Source organism: Henckelia pumila, chromosome 4 (genome assembly GCF_033568475.1).
Source record: "Henckelia pumila isolate YLH828 chromosome 4, ASM3356847v2, whole genome shotgun sequence".
NCBI lineage: Eukaryota > Viridiplantae > Streptophyta > Magnoliopsida > Lamiales > Gesneriaceae > Henckelia > Henckelia pumila.
Genome location: NC_133123.1, coordinates 197687839 through 197710462, shown reverse-complemented (window position 1 = coordinate 197710462; position 22624 = coordinate 197687839). Strand labels below are relative to the sequence as shown.

Sequence of the window (22624 nt, the reverse complement as noted above, 5' to 3'; positions counted from 1 at the left end):
TTTTTAAGCCTTTTACATATGAAAATACCTAAATTTATAACCAATCGAGTCAATTTTAAAAGTTCAACAACATTAAAAAATGGTAATTTCATCTACCTCCCTTTATATTTGTCACGGTTACAAAAAAAATCCAACTATAATTAAATGTTACATTTACCCACTTGAGAATTTGTGAAAAATAACAAATAATCCAATCACTTCTAAATTTACAAATATGTCAATCAAGTTTGTATTTATTTTACAGTTTTGACGTGTATGTAATGTTAGTACTTATTGGATTTAATTTGTTACTTTTCACAAACTTCAAGTGAGGCGTATGCAATATTTAAATATAATTGTTTTTTTTATTGTTAATATGACAAGCCTTAGGGAAGGTAGATGTACTTAACCCTAAACATTCTCCACATAATTAAGACATTTTTGAATATGCACAACCAGGTTCGACAAGTTAGTTTGTTTTGCATCTAAATGTAATGCCATTTGATTTATGTAACGAATTTAAGCTACATTAATTAGAAAGCAACAAATCAATTGATTATTCAAATTTAAGTGTGATTCATGCAATTTACTAAAAGAAAAAGTATGATTCATTCACAAGGTCTAGCTCCAACTATTTTAGTCTCATTTCATCACATGTACAAAAATTCCAAATATAATACTTTCTAGTGCAATTGTGTTCTGAGGCAAAATTAATAGGATGTGCATAGATGGTAGAGCTGTCGATGAAATTACTTTGAATTATGGCCATCTTATACCTAGATTAGATCATAGATTATATATTAGATGAATTACAAGATGGATGAGTTCTCCCAAAATCTGATCTTACTGTTAGTTATTGTCAAATACGCATGTGTGAGGATGATGAGTGGAAAACTGCATTTAAAACAAAGCAACACTTCATGATTGGTTAGAGACTTATGTTCGTTTAGCTAATGCACCAAACACTTTTATCTGACTCACGAATCATTTCTTACAAGCATCCATGAGTAAATTTTGATTGTATGTCTTGGTGATTTCTTAGTGTATTTCATTAATATTGAATATTCATGTAAAACACGAGAGGCGAGTAATTAGAGTAGAAAGTATATGCTAATCTTAAAAGGTGTTGTACCAATAAAATTATACTCTTGTATTACACAGTTTCTTCTAAGGGAATATAGGTAAATGAGAAAAGGCTACTGAAATTTGAGATTAGCCTACACCTAAGTCAGTCAACAAGAATGTACCTTTCATCTATAGAGGGTTTGAGAAGGTTTTCAATACTTATAGCTGTTGATAACTAAAGATTAGATATTATTTGTTTAGACAATCATTTTAATTCTTGGTAGATAGGAATCATTTTAAATTTAAGTTTAAATTTAGATTAGACAATACCTTTATAGTTATCTTGACAGAGGAGAAATTCTATAAATCAGTTGTATTTCATCTCTTTGAGAAGACAAAATAATTGAATGAATAAAACATTATTTTCTCCTTCATTCTTTCCCATATACTTTCACGGACTTTATTCCTGGTGGACCTCGGAAAATACTGTCCGAAGGCTGGGTGCCCAAAATGCGGCCACGTACTTCATCAAGACTATGATTAAGGCCAGATTGGAATTTAAAAATCGGTCATGTTTCAAAAATTGATTTATACTGAAGTGCATCATCCTGCCATTTCAATTCGTGCACCCCAAACAAGTTTAATTGCTGTCAGAATCCAGTTAATGTGGTGAAGTAGGTTGTGACCGATGTATCACCTTGGCAAGGTTCGTGAAGCTTGCTGTCAATTTCAAAGAATTCTGGGTTATTTTCTTTGGAGAAACATGCATCTCCCATTGCGTCCCATATTTCTTTCGCTGTCGTGGATAAGAGGAAGTTCTCGCCAAGGCAGATTATAGTGTCAAAAATGCAGAACGCCAACCCACTCCCTGGATACTTGCTGGAGAATACATGGGAAGCCGGCAGATTGGAAACCTTCCTGGGAAAACATGCAAACTCAGCTGCCTCTGAAGAATTTTCATCTGAAATAGTACCTCTTACTGCAGCACAATTGGAGGCCCTTGAGAAAATGATCGGTCAGGCCCATTCCTCACCAAATTCCTCAAACGTGGTCACTGGCAGCACAGCTCAAAGAGCTGAATTGTCCTTTGCTAATTCTTCCCAACGAGATTTGTCCAACTCTTGGATAATTGCTTAGGTGCATCCGATGATATGACTGGTAATTTTTCCTGGTTTCAAACTGTTGAAGATTTCAGAAATATTTAGGAGATATTGTAGATACTAATTTGTATAGTTTCTTTTGTGTGAATTATCTAGAATAGGAAATTATCTTGAGATCAATTAGTGATTTTATTACCTTTTATTATGATTATGTAACTTGTATAAAGGCTGTATTTTTCAGTAGAAATAATAAGAATGATTTACGCAATTCTTCTTGTTTCATGGTATCAGAGACACCGATCTTAGGGGTGCATCTCTGCGTGTTTTACAGCCTATCATAATATGGCCTCAGAATCCTCCACCGTGGTAAACCAGGTAGTTCCGCCAAACCCAATATCCTCGAATCCTTCATTTGACAGCCATTCGCGGCAAATTACCCAACACAAGCTCAATGGGTTGAATTTTCGAGAGTGGTTTCAATCCGTCATTCTTGTAATCAAGGGAAGAGGGAAGATCGGATATTTGACAGGTACAAAAAAGGCTCCATCTAAAACTGATCCAAGCTTCAGTTCATGGGAAGCCGAAAACTCCATTGTTATGGCTTGGCTCATAAACTCTATGGAGCCAAGCATTGGCCGCACATACTTGTACTACCAGACAGCTAAGGAAATATGGGAAGCTGTACAAGAAATCTATTCGGACTTAGAAAATACTTCACAATGTTTTGAGATTCGCTCGAAACTTCGAAACACAAGGCAAGGAAATCTGAACGTGACAGAATACTTCAACTCTCTCATGGACTTATGGCAAGAAATCGATCTGTTTTATGACATGAGATGGTCCTGCACAACTGATGCAACAAAATACAAGACGATGCTTGAAAAGGAGCGCACCTTTGATTTCTTACAAGGTCTTAATCATGATTTGGATGAAGTTCATGGACGGTTGCTGGGGACAAAACCATTTCCGTCTCTTCGGGAATCATTTGCTGAAGTTCGAAGGGAGGAAAGTAGACGATGTGTTATGTTGCATTCCCCACGACAAGAGACCTCTTCCTTAGATGCCCAGGGTTCTGCTCTGATTGCGCACAAACAAGACGGAAATCGCTTCAATCGAGATCGTCACACAGTGCCGTATAAACCAGAAGTAGCCCGTGGATATCAATCTGATGGTCGAGTGGTATGTGATTTTTGCAAAAAGCCCTATCATACTCGTGATACTTGCTGGGAAATTCATGGAAAGCCTATTGATTGGAAACCCAAGAAGCAACAAAGACCGCCCAAATCAGCCCATCTTGCTTAGTCCACCTCTAACGTTGCTACTGGACCAGAATTCTCCAGTGAGGATTTGGACATGTTGCGACAACTGTTGCAACAAACTAGAGCATCCACTGGATCTGTGACTCAAACCTCAAAAACGCCTACTGCTGCTATGGCCAAAACAGGTATAATTCATCAGAATTTCCTCTCAAAATCCCAACACACAGATTGCTGGATTGTGGACACAGGAGCCTCAGACCATATGACTGGAACAAAAGTCGTTTTTGACACATATACCAGTTGCAACGACAAAATTGATGTTTGGGTTGCTGATGGAAAAGTATCACCTGCTGTGGGGAAGGGCTCGGTTTGTCTATCAAATATGACACTAGAATCAGTGTTATTTGTGTCAAATTTATCTCACAATCTCCTGTCAGTAAGCAAACTAACCGAGGATATGAATTGTGTTGTAACCTTTTTTTCTTTTCATTGTGAATTTCAGGACAATTCTTCGGGGAAGATGATTGGAGTTGCTGAGAAGAAAGATGGATTGTATTATCTGTTGGAAACAAAGAATCCTGGCCAGTCTAAGTCACCCAATTCTTCTATGTCAGTTGTTTCTAACTCTAATGTAATGTTGTGGCATCAATGTTTGGGACACCCTAGCTTTCAGTATATGAAAATTTTGTATCCTCATCTTTTTATCAATAAAGATCAACATTCCTTTCAGTGTGAACAATGTGTACTTGCAAAGCAACCTCGTACCAATTACCCTACACATGTGTATCAGCCTTCAAAACCATTTCAGCTAATCCATAGTGATATATGGGGACCTGCTAGAACTTCGAATCTCACTAAAACTCAATGGTTTGTAACCTTTATCGATGATCACACAAGGGTGTGTTGGGTATACCTCATGAAGGACAAATCTGAAACTTTCTACTGGTTCAAACAATTTCATAAATTTGTCTTGAATGTATTTCAGTCCAATATTCATGTTTTTCGCACAGATAATGGAAAGGAATACCTATCAAGTGAATTCAACCAGTACTTGGGAGAAAATGGGATACACCATCAAACCTCTTGTGTCAATACACCAAAACAAAATGGGGTGGCAGAGAGAAAAAATCGTCATTTGTTAGAAGTTGCTAGGTCCCTTATGTTCACTAGCTCCATTCCTAATTTCTATTGGGGGGAGGCGATTCTCACATCTACCTATCTGATAAACCGTTTACCCTCGAAAACACTCAAATTCAAAACTCCTTTGGGTGCTCTAACTGCCAGTTTTCCCAACCTTAATCTTTTCAGCTCTTTATCCCCAAAAATCTTTGGTTGTACTGTTTTTGTCCACAACAAACAGCCAAACCGAAGTAAACTTGATCCCAAGGCATTCAAGTGTGTTTTTGTAGGATACTCCCCAACCCAGAAAGGATACAAGTGCTACTCACCTTCACAAAAAAAGTTCTTTGTCTCTTTGGATGTCACTTTCTTTGAAAATAATTTTTTCTACTCTCGCTCTCCTCTCCAGGGGGAAAATAACGACGAGAATAGTATTTGGGATCCTACTGTATCGTTACCCATATCAGAAGATGTGTCTCCTCTTATAAATTCAGCTCCTATACTTGTTTCAAGTCCTATCCAGATTCATGAACAGGGGAGAGAAGTACATGAGGAGGTAGTTTCAAGGAAACCTCTTCAGACCTACTCTCGCAAACCAAAGCATTCTCAGCACAACCAATCATCGATCCTAGAATTGGAACCTGCAGTTTGCAAAGATTTGGAACTTCCAATTGCACAAAGGAAAGGGGTAAGATCTTGTACTATGCATCCTATTGCAAATTTTCTAACCTGTAAAAGGTTGTCTCCTGTTTTTAAGGCCTTTACAGCAAAAATTGACAGTGTGAAAATTCCCAAAAACTATTGATGATGCTTTGAAAGATAAAAAATGGGAAAGTGCTGTACTGGAAGAAATGACAGCTTTGCATGAGAATGAAACATGGGATATAGTGGATCTACCCAAGGATAAGAAAGTGGTTGGAAGTAAATGGGTGTTTACAGTAAAGTATAGGGCTGATGGAGAAGTTGAAAGATACAAAGCTCGGTTGGTGGCCCAAGGGTTTACTCAAACATATAGAATAGACTACGAAGAAACATTTGCTCAAGTGGCAAAATTCAATTCAATACGTGTGTTGTTGTCTCTTGCTGCAAACTTGGATTGGGAATTGCACCAGCTAGATGTCAAAAATGCGTTCCTGAATGGTCACCTTGATGAGGAGGTGTATATGAAGATTCCACCTTGTTTCCAGTCAGAACATGAGCAAGGGAAAGTTTGTAAGCTGCGGAAGTCATTGTATGGGTTGAAACAATCCCACGAGCGTGGTTCACTCGATTTAGCTCCACTCTCATGCGACTGGGATATCGTCAAGGAAAGGCAGATCATACTTTTTTCATCAAAGCAGGAGAAGGTGGAAAAAAGGCCATCCTCATTGTGTATGTGGATGATATCCTAATTACAGGTGATGACAGTGTTGAGATTCTTCAGCTCAAAGGAAAATTGAGGAAAGAATTTGAAATAAAAGATTTAGGATCCTTAAAGTATTTTCTTGGCATGAAGATAGCTCGAAGTAAAGATGGCATCTTCATTTCTTAAAGGAAATACACTCTTGATTTGTTGCAAGAAACTGGAAAATTGGGTTGCAAACCGGCAGGAACACCCTTGAAAAAAAATTGGAAGAGCAGCATTAAGGAGAATGAACCTTATGCAGACATTGGTAGATACCAACGCTTGGTTGGCAGACTAATCTACTTATCTCTCACACGGCCTGATATCGCATATGCCGTCAGTGTGGTAAGTCAGTACATGCATTCTCCAACTCAAAGTCATCTACAAGCAGTTAATCATATTTTAAGATATCTCAAAGGAACTTCTGGCCGAGGACTTATGCTCTTAAAAAATAATAATAACCGAAGCATTGAGGCATATGTTGATGCCGATTGGGCTGGAAGTGATGACTGTAAGTCAACTTCTGGTTTTTGCTCGAAGTTGTGGGGAAATTTGGTTACATGGAGAAGCAAGAAACAAACCGTGGTAGCAAGAAGTAGTGCCGAGGCTGAATATCGAGCTATTGCACAAGGGATGTGTGAAGTTATTTGGCTACAACGGTTAATGCAAGACTTGAGAATTACTATCAACTCACCTATCAAGTTGTATAGTGTCAGTAAATCTGCTATCAGCATTGTGCACAACCCAGTCCAGCATGACCGAATGAAACATGTAAGGATAGACCAAAGTTTTATTAAGGATGAAATGGAAGAATGAGGCATTAAATTATCCTATATCTCCTCTTGTGATCAAGAAGCTGATATCCTAACCAAGAGTCTCACAAAGCCAAGTCATGAAAATCTTCGTAGCAAGCTTGGAATGAGAGATATCTATTCCTAAGCTTGAGGGGGAATGTTGAAGATTTCAGAAATATTTAGGAGATATTGATACTAATTTGTATAGTTTCCTTTGTGTGAATTATCTAGAATAGGAAATTATCAATTAGTGATTTTATTATCTTTTATTATGATTATGTAACTTGTATAAAGGCTGTATTTTTCAGTAGAAATAATAAGAATGATTTACGCAATTCTTCTTGTTTCACAAACATATATTCCTGACGATCCGTATTGCTCGGTTCAATCTCAAGTGTTTGGTTCAGGCTCAGTGCATTTATCTCGGGATATTTGTCTCAAATCAGTTGTATCCCATCTCTTTGAGAAGACAGAATAATTAATAATTATAATTAAATGAATAAAAGGTTATTTTCTCGTTATTCTTTCTCACACACTTTCATGGTATCAGATAGCCCTAACAACCAATGACTAAGTGTGGCATGGCCTCTTCAGGTAAGTCCTCCAAACCTAATGACTGCTTTAATCCAGGCGGATCTCCTACCCCAGTACCCACCGCCTCTAGGCTTCTCGATTCCTCTTCGATCCATATCACAAGCCATGAATTCGATGGGAAAAATTAGCCTCCAATGGTCTCAATCAATGATTGAAGCAAAAGGCATGGACGAGTTTCTTTTGGGTGATTCGACTCAACCGAAAACACCACTGATCTAGCGCTCAAAGCATGGATATCAGACTATAGCATGGTCATGTCATGGTTAATTAATTCCATTCCACAGGAAATTGTTGTTCTAAATAGCGGTCGAGGAGGTTATGTAGGTGGTCAAAGGTGAGATGGGGCCGGAGAGGTGGGTTTAGGCGGTCGATAGTTGACAAAATTTAAAAATCATACTTTATTAATACATCATGCACTCTCTCTTCAAAACATAATAGTCAACTCAATCACCACAAGTGCTACAAGCCCTACTTTCTTTCACCTCAAACCTCCACCGTTAGCCAGCCCACTAGATTAGAACTATTACTACATTAGATTGTTACGTTTTTAGTATTAATATGGTGATGAATCTTTATCTGTGCCTCGTATAAATTGTATTATATTGTATGAAGATTATTTGTGCATAAACATCATTTAAATTATGCATATATTGTTTGTAAAAAAAAAAATTATGCATATATTGCATGATTATAAACAATTAACGGTCACTGACCGCCCCGCCACCGCCTACTACCATTTACAACACTGCACTCAGAGGAAGGTAAAATCACTGTATAATATATGTTGATGAGATTGTTCTTACAAGAGACTATATGGAGATGACTCGTGTAATATCACTACTCTCGAAAGAATTTGAGATGAATCTGAGATGACGGATTTAGGACACTTGAAATACTTTCTGGGAATGGAAGTGGCAAGATCATTGCTAGAAGTCTCTATATCCCAAAGAAAATATGTCTTGGATCTCTTGAAAGAAACTGGTATGTTAGGGTGCAAACCTGCCGATACACCTTTGGACCCAAAGGTCAAGATAGGAATAAGGAATGACAGCCAGCTGGTTGATAAAGGAAGATACCAAAGATTGGTGGGGAAGCTGATATATCTCACACACACAGCCCGTTGTTGGGTTTGTTGTAAGTGTCATCAGTCAGTTTATGAATAAACCTAATGAAGAACACATGGAGGCCGTGTATCGAGTATTGAGGTACTTGAAAAGAGCCCCTGGAAAAGGTCCACTCTTCAAGAAAACCTCCTTTAGGAATGTCCGAGTTCACACTGATGTAGATTGTTCACAGTGATGTAGATTGGGCTGGCTCTCCCAATGATAGACGTTCCACACAGGTTATTGTACATTTGTATGGTAGAATCTCGTCACCCGGCGAAGCAAGATGCAGTCTGTTGTGGCACGGAGTAGTGCGGAAGCAGAATTAGAGCCTTAGCTCATCTCATCTCCGGAAGGAATGCAGTTTCAAATCAAAAACTTCTAAAAGAGCGGCGAGTAGGACATCAGTCAAATGAATTAACGTGTGACATCAAGCTGCAATAAATATAGCCAAGAATCCTGTTCATCGTGATCGAACAAAGCATGTGGAAATCAATCGAAACTTGATGTGAACACCCGAAACTTGGCCTGCAAGTATGCATCAATATGGAAGGGTCTCTCAAATTATGCAGAGTATAATATTACCTTTTTTTTTCAAGATCTGATGATCGATAATTTGGACACAAATCAAGGTAATTTCAGAAATTTAAATCAAGGAGATTTTTTTCCTCCTTTTTGGCCGATTATTGGCCTCCTATTTAAGTACAAGAACCGCCTCCCTTCACCACTATCACTCTGTGCAAATTCTTCGGCAACACACTTCCAAAAATCCTCACAGCCTCGAGTTCTGAACCATGCTGCTAAGTTGAAGCTTGTCCACTTCTTTTCCCTTATTCACGTTAGTACAAAGCTGCAAGTGGGTTGGAGTGTGCAGAATTCTTGCATCTTTTATTTTGAAGGTGGGTCCACTCTATTTTATTAATTTCAAAAATCAAGACTAGCAATTTAGAGTTTTAATATGTATATTTTTCCCTTAGCTTCGAAGTGGTGGTCTAGGAATTGGAAAGAGAGTGCTCAAGAGATAGTCCAAAGAATTTTCCTAACCTTTCGAGACTTTCAAGTCTGAACTTTTCGAATTGTGATTTCCCAGTTTTGGGTTCAAGCCTCGCCAATTCAAGTTATCCGATTTCGCACGTGTGACGGTAAGTGGGCTTATGCTTTAAAATTATATGTATGATTTAAAATTCGATCGCTCATGTTAATCGTTGGAATTTTGCTATTTAATATTGTTCATGATAATGCTTTGCTGAAAAAATGTTGACACTGTTATGAATCGAATTAGGAGTGGAAAGGGAATTTCCGAACCATGTTATGTTATGGCCCTGATACGGTGGGTATAATAACCGTTCTATGACCTCACCCCTTAGAGGGATTACATATAGGGGACTGATCAGTTAGCCACGAATAATGAGAGGAATTTTAGTGTCTTGTCAAAGATTATGTTATGTCATGTCAAATATGTTATGATGTTATTTATGCTATGCTATGCTATGTTGAGACATGATATGAAATGTTTATGATTTAAATTAATTCATGAGTTTTTGAAATAAATATATATATATATATATATTTTGGTATGATCGATCGGCCCCCACTTGCTGATTGTTTCCCAAAACACTCACCCCTTACTTTTCCCTCCCAGATTATGAAGATGATGATGTAGAAGTTCGTGAGCAAGATATGTTTTGGGGATGGTGATAGATGACCAATAAGACTAAATTTCGCTATGTTTATTTTTGGGATTTTTAGCATTAATATTTTATTATTAAGTTTTTAGACGCTTCCGCATTTGTTTTGTTATTTTGGATTTATCGAGTTGTAAAGACAATGTTTTGGAGTTTATTTATGATAATAAACTGGTTTGGTTTATACTGTACTACGAGGCTGGTTGTTTTAAAATTTTTGTGAATTTGAAACAACGCCGGTGGCACGTCTTGGTCTCGGGGCGTGACATTTTAGTGGTATCAGAGCCGCCAGGTTCATAAATCCGGATGGGATTCCGTGCCGAAAAATTTGACGTTGTCAAATTTTGACCAAAGCCCTGCGTATCCTGACCCGAAACGATCTTCTGAGTTAAACTCATACTATGTATGACTAATGACGCTTTTAGCCCGAATTCAATCGTTTAAGCCTCCGAAATTGCGTTTTTGCCGTTTTAGGAAAGTTTTCGGACGCTTATAACTTCACCTAGAAAATTCGAAATCCAATTCCGCGAATTGTCCCACAACACCCTCAACTTGTAGTTTCTGCCCATAAAGAAATCTCAAAATTTTCCATTTTTGGAAATATTGCCCGAAAATCTTGTCCTATATCAATTCTGTCTGAAGTATTCATCAATGTGAATTCTGACCTGAATCCATTCCTCTTTATTCTAGGAAGATGGCTCGCACCAAAGTCACGGCTCGCAAAAACGTGGTTCGAAGCAAGGATCAAGTTATCGAGTCATTGAGGACTTCACTATATGTGGAGCAATACGAGAAAGAGGAGATAATGGAAGACATGAAGAAGCTAAAGGCGAACAAGAGTGAGATGGAGGAGCATCGGGACCACCTCGAAGGCGACGTCGAAAGGCTTGCATATTATCTTGATAAGGAAGAGAAGGAACATGAGGAGACGAAAAAGAAGTTGGAGTCGTCCCTAGCTACCATCACTTTCCTCGAGGACCTACGCAACCAAAGAATGATGGAAATGTTAGAACTCCAACACCAAGTGCAAGTGTTGCAAAACGCTGTGCAAGGTCGTGATGAAGTGAACGCAGCCCTGCTCGAGCATATCAATCACCTACAACAAGTAGACATGGTGGCAGAAGAGAACCCCGAAGATGTTCCTGCAGAAGATGAAGCCTCGGGCGATGGAGAAATCATAGATTAGGCTTTCATCTAGCTTAGTCCTTTTATTCATCATTGTTTTTGTTTGATTCAGCATGATACCTTAATATTTTGAGACTTGGTTTGTTTTGCTTCATTTATCTTCATGACATTTTGAGAATCAATAAAATAACTTTTATTCTTGGGATTATTTATTGATTCATTTTATTATGCTATTTCCTTTCTTTTTAAATATCATGTTTCGACAAACTCTTAGAACTCCCTTACTGTAGGAAATGGCCGGAGAGCTCCCAAGAACACGCAACAACAATCGTGGAGATAATGCGAATCCACCTCCAGGAATCAATCTGAGCCGAGAAGATCTTGCGGCTATCGCAGCAATTGTAGCAACGACCCTCCAAGGGATGGGAAATACCAATGGCAACGGCAATCCGCCACCTCCCCCACCTGCTCAGAACGGAGTCAAATTTCATTATGAATCGCTCCGTAAGAACCGAACTGAAATGTTTAAGGGAGATGCTGACCCAGAGGTGGGAAGAAATTGGATGAAAAAAATGGAGGACCAATTGCGTTTACTTGAAGTCCCTGAAGAACTTAAAGTGGAGGTAACAATTCCTTTTTTGGAGGACAAAGCAAGGAAATGGTGGGAGGCCGTTTCACCTGCTATGTTGGCTGCGGGACCAGTCACATGGCAACAGTTCAGTACTGCATTTTTGAAGCAGTACTTCCCAGCTGAGGTTCGTATACAGAAGCTGAGCGAATTTGAAAACCTCATGCAATCTTCAGATATGTCAGTTGTGGAGTACACCTCTAAGTTCAATGAGATAGGATCATATGCCCCTACCATTATGGGAGATGATGATCTGAAGCTACACCGTTTCAAAAAGGGTTTGAATAGCCGAATCCAATCGGCGTTAGCAGTTTTTCAGCCTGCCAACTTTGCAGACTTGATGGGAGCAGCTATCCGAGCTGAATCGGATATCAAGCGTCGGGAAGACGACTTCAAGAACAAATGACCTCTGTCTGGTCAATCTTCTGCAATCGGGCCAAAACCCAAGCGTCCGAACCAAACTGGTGGACCATCCAAGGGAACTTACTCTGCTCCAAGTCGACCACTGATCAAACCGTGTCCTACCTGCAACTTCCGTCACGAAGGGGAATGTCATCGAAAAACTGGAGCCTGTTTCAATTGTGGGAAGTTGGGGCACCTAATGACTGATTGTCCTGAACCAGTGAAGCCAAGGACCGGGCCAAATACTAGTACTGCGCAGGCCCAACCTAAAGAGACAAAGCCCAACGCCCGTGTGTTTGCTATCACACAAGAAGAGGCTGATGACGCGAATGAAGTCGTGGCAGGTACCATTTTAATCAATACTAAGCCTGCATATGTTTTATTTGATTGTGGTGTCACTCATTCGTTTATATCTAAGAGATTTACTAAGAAGATAATGCTTGTCTCTGAAAAACTAACTGAACCACTGAGAGTAGCAACCCCTACTAACAAGATAATTGAGACACTCAAGATACATAGGAATTGTAAGATGTGTGTGTGAACAAATCTTTGATGTTGATTTGATTGAACTCAACATGGTAGAATTTGATGTTATCCTTGGGATGGATTGGTTGTCTAGAAATCATGCAGTGGTTAACTGTCGGAATAAGAATGTTAAACTTCGAACCCCAAACCTCGAAGAAATTACATTTCAAGGAAAGACCAAGACGCGAAAACCCCTCTTGTTGGCCTCCCAAGCATGGAAGGCGATAAAAGGTCGCGAAGAAGTTTACCTAGCTATGGTGAGCGAGGTAAAAGAAGAGCCAGAGCTCAAACTAGAAGATCTTCCGATTGTATGAGAGTTTCCGGATGTCTTTCCAGAGGAACTACCCGGAATGGTTCCAGACCGAGAGATTGAATTTGAGATTCAGCTAGAACCTGGAGCTGCTCCGATTTCAAAAGCTCCTTACCGAATTGCACCAGCGGAACTCAAGGAATTGAAAGAGCAACTACAAGAGCTGCTGGACAAGAAGCAAATTAGACCAAGTGCATCCCCGTGGGGAGCCCCAGTCTTATTTGTCAAGAAAAAGGATGGAAGCATGAGAACGTGTAGAGATTACAGAGAGCTCAACAAGATCACAATCAAGAACAAGTATCCTCTTCCAAGGATAGATGACTTGTTCGATCAACTTAAAGGAGCTGTTGTTTTCTCCAAACTAGATCTGCGGTCGGGCTATCACCAGTTGAAGGTCAAAACAGAAGATATTCCAAAGACGGCTTTCCGAACAAGATATGGGCACTACGAATTTTTGGTAATGTCGTTCGGTTTGACGAATGCCCCTGCAGCATTTATGGACCTCATGAACCGAGTTTTCAAACAGTTTCTTGATAGGTTCGTGGTGGTTTTTATTGATGATATCCTAGTATACTCACCTAGTGAAGAGGATCACAAAGAACATCTCCGTATTACACTACAAACCTTAAGGAAGAATAAACTCTATGCCAAATTCAATAAGTGTGAATTTTGGTTAAGGAGTGTGGCATTCTTGGGACACATTATCTCAGCAGCCGGAGTCTCAGTGGATCCCAAGAAAGTTGAAGCAATAACAGATTGGCCCAGACCCAAGTCAGTGACTAAAATTCGAAGCTTCTTGGGGTTGGCTGGCTATTATCGAAAATTTGTTGAAGGATTTTCTTCAATAGCTATACCTCTTACGAAACTCACCCAAAAGAACGTAAAGTTCGATTGGAACAAGGACTGTGAAAAGAGTTTCGGAATCCTGAAGGAAAGGTTAGCATCTACACCAGTACTAGTGCTACCCGAGGGAGGAAAAGATTTTGCAATTTATAGTGATGCATCAAAGGAAGGTTTGGGATGCGTGCTAATGCAAGAAGGGAGAGTGATCGCCTACGCATCTAGACAGCTGAAACCTCATGAGCAAAACTACCCCACTCATGATCTCGAGTTAGCAGCAGTGGTGTTCGCACTGAAAATTTGGAGACATTACCTCTACGGTGCAAGTGTGAAATTTTCACTGATCACCAAAGTCTCAAGTATTTATTCACGCAAAAAGAGCTGAATATGAGACAAAGAAGATGGATCGAACTCTTAAAAGATTACGATCTAACCATAAACTACCATCCAGGTAAGGCCAATAAAGTGGCTGACGCCTTGAGTCGAAAAGACATGAGCAAGAAGATTCTAGCTTCATTAACGGCTCAACCGTGTCTCCGAGAAACAGTCAAATTGAGTCAAGAGCTAGATTCATCGTTGGCTAATTTCAAGGAACAAATCAAGGAAGGAAAATTACCAAACTTTCATGTGGATGATAAAGGAGTCCTATGGATGAAAGGACGTTTATGGGTACCGGACGTCAATGATCTTCGGAATGAAGTCATGTCTGAAGCACACAAGTCAAAGTTTTCAGTACATCCGGGAAGTACAAAGATGTATAGAGATTTAAAAGGGAACTTTTGGTGGAATGGAATGAAGAAGGATGTCGCAGAATTCGTCTCTAAGTGTCAAGTATGTCAACAGGTTAAGGCAGAACATCAGCGACCTGAAGGGCTACTCCAACCATTAAAAATCCCGGAATGAAAATGGGAGCACATTTCCATGGATTTTGTAGTGGGACTCCCTGAATCAAAGCAGAGGCATGATGGTATTTGGGTGATCGTAGATAGACTCACAAAATCTGCGCATTTCCTACCAATACGCATGAAGTATAGTTTGGACAAATTAGCTATGCTATATATGGATAATATAGTACGGCTACATGGGGTTCCAGTCAGTATCTTGTCTGACCGAGATTCAAGATTTGTATCGCGCTTTTGGAAGAGCTTTCAGCAAGCTATGGGGAGTAAAGTTACACTCAGTACGGCTTATCACCCTCAAACTGATGGCCAAACTGAGAGGACAATCCAAACCCTTGAAGATATGCTGCGGGCATGTGCTCTGGATTTCAGCAGCAATTGGAGCGAACATTTACCTTTAATTGAGTTTGCTTACAACAACAGCTACCATAGCAGCATTGGAATGGCTCCGTATGAAGCGTTGTATGGGAGAAAATGTCGTTCTCCTCTCTATTGGGATGAAGTCGGAGAGAAGGCTGTTATCGGACCCGAAATTATTCAGGAGACAGTGGGAAAGGTTGCAATAATCAAGGAGAAACTTAAAGCTGCACAAGATCGCCAGAAAAGTTGGGCGGACTTAAAAAGGAGACCTTTGGAATTTGAAGTTGGCGAAAAGGCTTACGTCAAACTTTCACCTATGAAAGGAGTCGTGAGATTTTGCAGAGCTGGAAAATTGAACCCGAGATATGTGGGACCATTTGAAATTCTCGACAAAGTGGGAACATTGGCTTATCGACTAGCATTACCACCTGCTATGTCAAGAGTTCACAATGTGTTCCATGTGTCGCAGCTAAGAAAATATGTTCCCAACCCAAGTCATATTTTGGAAGCAGAGCCACTAGTGACTGATGGGAATCTGAATGAAGAACTGAAATATGAAGAAGTCCCTATTCGAATGGTGGATACAATGGACCAAGTCCTTAGGCGAAGGACCATCCCTTATGTCAAAGTGCAATGGTCAAATCACACTGAAAGAGAAGCTACTTGGGAGTTGAAAGAAAAGATGCAGGTGAAGTATCCTTATTTATTTGAAGAGCAAGTTAACTCAAGTTTCGAGGACAAAACTTCTCATAAGGAGGGAGGAATGTGAACACCCGAAACTTGGCCTGCAAGTATGCATCAATATGGAAGGGTCTCTCAAATTATGCAGAGTATAATATTACCTTTTTTTTTCAAGATCTGATGATCGATAATTTGGACACAAATCAAGGTAATTTCAGAAATTTAAATCAAGGAGATTTTTTTCCTCCTTTTTGGCCGATTATTGGCCTCCTATTTAAGTACAAGAACCGCCTCCCTTCACCACTATCACTCTCGTGCAAATTCTTCGGCAACACACCTCCAAAAATCCTCACAGCCTCGAGTTCTGAACCATGCTGCAAAGTTGAAGCCTGTCCACTTCTTTTCCCTTATTCACGTTAGTACAAAGCTGCAAGTGGGTTGGAGTGTGCAGAATTCTTGCATCTTTTATTTTGAAGGTGGGTCCACTCTATTTTATTAATTTCAAAAATCAAGACTAGCAATTTAGAGTTTTAATATGTATATTTTTCCCTTAGCTTCGAAGTGGTGGTCTAGGAATTGGAAAGAGAGTGCTCAAGAGATAGTCCAAAGAATTTTCCTAACCTTTCGAGACTTTCAAGTCTGAACTTTTCGAATTGTGATTTCTCAGTTTTGGGTTCAAGCCTCGCCAATTCAAGTTATCCGATTTCGCACGTGTGACGGTAAGTGGGCTTATGCTTTAAAATTATATGTATGATTTAAAATTCGATCGCTCATGTTAATCGTTGAAATTTTGCTATTTAATATTGTTCATGATAATGCTTTGCTGAAAAAATGTTTTGACACTGTTATGAATCGAATTAGGAGTGGAAAGGGAATTTCCGAACCATGTTATGTTATGGCCCTGATACGGTGGGTATAATAACCGTTCTATGACCTCACCCCTTAGAGGGATTACATATAGGGGACTGATCAGTTAGCCACGAATAATGATAGGAATTTCAGTGTCTTGTCAAAGATTATGTTATGTCATGTCAAATATGTTATGATGTTATTTATGCTATGCTATGCTATGCTATGTTGAGACATGATATGAAATGTTTATGATTTAAATTAATTCATGAGTTTTTGAAATAAATATATATATATGTATATATTTTGGTATGATCGATCGGCCCCCACTTGCTGAGTGTTTTCCAAAACACTCACCCCTTACTTTTCCCTCCCAGATTATGAAGATGATGATGTAGAAGTTCGTGAGCAAGATATGTTTTGTGGATGATGATAGATGACCAATAAGACTAAATTTCGCTATGTTTATTTTTGGGATTTTTAGCATTAATGTTTTATTATTAAGTTTTTAGACGCTTCCGCATTTGTTTTGTTATTTTGGATTTATCGAGTTGTAAAGACAATGTTTTGGAGTTTATTTATGATAATAAACTGGTTTGGTTTATACTGTACTACGAGACTGGTTGTTTTATAATTTTTGTGAATTTGAAACAACGCCGGTGGCACGTCTCGGTCTCGGGGCGTGACACTTGACTAGTGAGAAAGTTGAGAAAAGAATTGTTGATCTTAGATACATTCCGACTTAGCAGCATGCGGCGTATATCCTGACAAAAGCACTATATCGACCAAATTTCGAAGACATGATGATTTCCAAGCTAGAATGATAAACATTTACAACCCGGGGGAGTGTTGAATAACTGAAAAATTAGATATTATTTGTTTACACAACATTTTAATTATTGGTAGAGTAAGAATCATTTTAAATTTTAATTCAAATTTAGATTAGATAATATCTCTATATTTATCTTGATAAAGGAGAAATTCTATAAATCATTTGTATTCGATCTCTTTGAGAAGACAGAATAATTGAATGCATAAAATGTTATTTTCTCCTTCATTCTTTCTCATATACTTTCAATAGCTGCCCATTAATTGAAGACATTAAGAAAACATGGCGTTTCGTTGGGGTGAGGAGCAAGTGTGCATTTCCATTAACAAATGATAAATCATGCACTGTTTAACTCGATGACAAACAACTTATAGCATTCTTCAGCGAGAACCTAAGCGAAAATGCACTTAACTATCCTACACATGATAAGATACATGAGAGGATGATTTATCTTTAGGGGTGAACACCAATGTAGATTTGCATCATCTGTTATTGATAAGAGATCCAATTTTGAATATTGCATTTATCTCGTGCATCTGCATCTGGTAGCATGGAGGAGTAAAAAGCAAAATGTGGTGGCTCAAGCAAGTGTTGTAAATTGTAATAGAGTTTAGATCGCTAGCTTTGGGAATCTATTGTGGCTGCGATCAATTTTTAAGTTGAAAATCAAATCGAAAGTGTCGATAAAGTTCGTAAATTTGGACTTGGATCTAAGAATCTCCCAGGAACTCTATCCAACAGACGTGGGACATATTTCAACACACCTCTCACACGCCCAGGAATGAACATTTGGAGCATGGAGATATTAACGTGTAGCCCAACTATGGGCAGCCCAATTATGGGCAGTCCAGCACATACGGCGAGCCTGGACTCTGATACCAATTGTAAAACCGAATGCTTGCCGTTTTACCAAAAACTATAGGTAACGGTAATGCAAGTCTTTTATACCGCACTGTAGCCCAAGCGTCATGGTTCGATCGCCCTATTCAACAGGGATAATTACTGCACCCCAACAATCTCTCTCCCAATAATTGGACTCCTTGCAACACATTACCTTGGCTCTGATACCATGTTAAAATTTGGATTTAGACCTAACTCAACCCAAAAAACTAGCTCAAGCGGGGAGGTTGTCCTTGTCTATCTAAGTATCACCCGGAAACTATATCCAACCTATATGAGACATATTTCAACGAACTTGATAGGACAAAACAGGACAAGGCTATAGACACTTGATAAAGAAGCAGCTTGATAGCAGCCTATTTTCTTCGAAATTTGTGTTCTAGAAATGCCATATTATTAGGGAATTGTCAAATATTTTTGTACTCTGCTTTAACTTCTTTCCATCTTAGAGGATTTTTTTCCAATCTTTTCTTGTTCACCGTCATTGAACATATATCTAGGATAATTTGTGATGAATAATAAGATCAGAATTACTTTCTTTTCTTTCATTGATAAGTTACCGTTCCATTTAGTGCACTGGGAAGTATGAATGAATTAGAAACATTATTAAGCAACCATTAATGTTAATCAACCTTATAACATTGAACCATGATCTTAGAAAATTCTATGCAGATTTTTATTGATTTAGAAATAAGCAATCAAGGAAAAAGTTGAAGTACTTGCAGTTGAAGATAAGATTAAGCTGAATACCTAAAAGGAACTTATGAGAAAACATAAGTATAGACTCGATAACATTGGAATGACAGTGTTGACTTGATCTTATTTACGAAGTAAGACTTTCGCATTTGGAGATAATGCGGATTTAAATTTCAAACACAGTACAATGGAGATGATAGAACATAAAAAGAGAAACTTACGTGTTTGATACAAAGTTTTGTATGGTTTCAAACTTTCAATCATGTTAGCAAGATTTTATTTTGTTTGGCAGGCATGAAATGGATATTGGTCCCTCTCCCAATTTGATAGTTTCATTCCTCGTTTACAGAAATAAAATTATCCGATATACTCGTCAAAATACAGTTTAGCAAGGCCATAGAAACAAAGACCGATAAATAAATAAAACTACCTCAACACAGATGTGCCATATGTCTCCAGTTTTATTGGCCAGTGGGTCCAATGATAGTGTTATCATCCCTTGATCATCTATATTCGGTTCCCCTCTGAACACACATATAAAAGGTTTTCAAATTTAAAAACTCAGTAAAATACCTCTGGACGCCACATTTTAGAGATGAATCTCTAATTTTGGCCACTTTTTACAGAAAAACATATATATTTTTAAAACATAACTACATAAAATCAAGATGTGAACAGACACTAACACAGATAGTACATGATATGAACATATGCATTGATATTACTGACACATCAGAAACCCAACAACATTAAATCGCATCAAAATTCGAGACAGGGATGCACACTTGAATGTTTTATGGTTTATCTAACAGAACTTCAGGTATTAAAAATTTCAAAAACAATTGAAGTATTAGGTCCATCATAAAGATCTCTTCAAGTATCAAATATGCATAAAAAATATACAGATTATGATAATGGATTGATGACATATATATACTAAAGTGTTTGTGAAGGGAACTGATAGAAGGTAGAGTGTGAGAGATATAGCTTGTGAGGTTACAAATCTAAAGAAACAGGCCAAAGATAGGAGAAAGTAACAGAGACATATTTCTCAACTTTGAAATAGAAAGATACAGCAAAAACCCTCTGTTGGTTTCAAAATCTGTTATACATCCCAAGTATATAACTGACACCATAATATTTTCCTATTTTTAATTTTTTAGGCTGTGATACCTCTTTGTCCATGAAATTTCGATGTCATAGACAGATTTTGAAGTATCCAAGTTTCATGGCTACAACTAAAGTTTATATATCAAACGAGTTCACCAAAATGTCATGGAAAAAAATAAATGATGACAAAAATTTCTCATTATAAAAATGATAAAGCAAAAAGAGGAAAAGACAAAGATTGACTTCCGACAGAAATAGCACACAAGTCACAAACCAATCACATGATGAGATATGAAACAAACACAGAACATGGAAAAACAGAAACTTCCTAATATGAGAAGAAATCCATTCAAACCTCTTTTGAAGAACCAAACAAAGTGTAACAGCTGTAGCATTTTGGGAGAAAATAGCAAAATTGATTCCACTTTCGACCTCTGACACTCCTAAGGGTTGTGCCTGACCTGGAAAAACTTTAAGCGAGGGCACCTCTAACTGGGATGATTCTTCCTAGAGTAGACAGAAACAAAAGGAGGAAGCAAATTTATTCACAAACAGCATCCAAATATCAGCCAAAGAGAGACAAAATCACCAGAGAAGTAAATTAAATCAAATTTCAAAGAAAAGAACATCAAGGACTCTAATCAGGTTTTTATGTGCATTATTAGAAAAGGGTATGCATTCCAAAAAAGACCACGACATGCCATGACAACAGTAAACTGAAATATGATCACTAAACATCTAGTTCGCATATGATACAATATGTGAACTAACATGATGTGCATCATTATATCCTCCTCCATCACCGTATTTCATCAAACAGTTGCTGTTGAAATCAGAAACAATTATGCTATTAAAATTGTGTTGGATGCAATTGTGAGCATCCTATGGACAAACCTCCTCAACAACAACGCCCACTCTTTCTCCTGCTGTACTTGCATAAACAGAAACATTCCTTTGGCTGCTTACACCCAATTCCCGCCTTGCCTGAACCATTTGTTTAAAGCAAAAAAATGATTATTCTATGATGAAAACTATACTATGATAAAACGGTAGCAATGGGGCTTACATTCCAAGAAGATATAGGCACGCTTGAATTTGATCTGCACAAAAGAAGCCCACCAAAATTTAAAACCACATGGTATACACAACACATACATCAACAGGTGAGTGGCAAAAGCAAAACTGAAGTCCACAAGAATGGGTAGCTAATCTCACCTCATCATATGCTTGGAGCGAACAGAGGGGCAGCAGTCGCTCCAAACAGCCGAATGTGACAAAATCATCACGTTCCCAATCAATGGTATACCAAAACTTTTTAAAAACAAGAAAATTGATGAAGTTTAGACTACAATAATCAAATGGGCTCCCAAAAAAATTTAAAAAAACGCTTGGAATCGGAAGGAATTCCCAATCGTAGTTCCAAGAAAAGGGAGCTCGAATCACAGTGTGTTCATGCCTTGATATTTGGGAATAGAGTGAGGTCCCACCCATTGCCTTTTCAAGCAAAAATATCCTTTATGTGGTTACTCACGATGGATAGCGAGCCGCGTGGCATGGCGGGAAGGGGGTTGGCTTTTCAAGAAAAGACGTGTGACTTACAACAACCCCTATTTCATGCTAATAATTAAATAAATAAATAAATAAATACTCTAAATATTCGTACAAAAATCTCATTCAAAAAAAATATGTATATTTTATCAATATTTTTTTAATAAAAATGTTTATACGAATATTTTTTTAATAAAAATTAATAGTGTTAACATAGAATATCATTTGGAACTAAATACTTCCTCTCCTTTTCCAAAAGGATTACAATAAAAATTAATAGTGTTAACATAGAATATCATTTGGAACTAAATACTTCCTCTCCTTTTCCAAAAGGATGTGTAATCTTCGATCGACCGACTTTCATGACAATGAAAGCATAATTAAAATATATATATTTATTTTGCTCCCTCGCTTTCACTTCTTTAATCAAATTTTCATTTTTAGTGTTATCTTTTGAAATGTTTTTATTTATCGATTCATTTATATTAAATTAATATCATTCGCTTCTAGTATAAGAAATCTTTAATGACAGCTCTTTGAACTGTCATTAGGCTGAGGTGACCCAATTGGAAGAGCTCTTTCAATTGTAGAGCAAATGGTGCTTTTATGGTAGCGCAACGCTCTTTGTCTTTATTTTTTTAAAAAAATATTTATTATTTAATAATATATATATATATAAGTACCGTTTGAAGATAAATAATATAGAGATAAATAATATATTGTAATAAAAAATAAACAAAAAATGATAGTTAAGATAGTATTTGATTTGATTGATAGATTATAGTATGTTTGATTTGATTGATTAAATTTTATATAAAAATAGTAAATTACCATTTTGAC

At 37.9% G+C, this 22624-nt stretch overlaps 1 protein-coding gene across 3 annotated transcripts in view; it reads right to left on the bottom strand.

The window, feature by feature from the left end:
* Window positions 1-21764, bottom strand: part of LOC140863011 (isoamylase 3, chloroplastic) — a 56109-nt gene extending 34345 nt beyond the window's left edge. For 2 of the 3 annotated variants that reach the window (XM_073266090.1, XM_073266091.1), the window contains exons 1-5: window positions 21452-21764; window positions 21303-21336; window positions 21131-21220; window positions 20592-20743; window positions 19557-19650 (exon numbers count right to left, since the gene is read on the bottom strand). In XM_073266090.1, the coding sequence (XP_073122191.1) occupies window positions 19557-19650; window positions 20592-20743; window positions 21131-21220; window positions 21303-21336; window positions 21452-21519 (438 nt within the window). In that variant the 5' untranslated portion in view covers window positions 21520-21764. The remainder of the gene's footprint in view (window positions 1-19556; window positions 19651-20591; window positions 20744-21130; window positions 21221-21302; window positions 21337-21451) is intronic. The other variant, XM_073266089.1, reaches the window with a different exon arrangement.
* Between the last annotated feature and the right edge of the window lie 860 nt (window positions 21765-22624).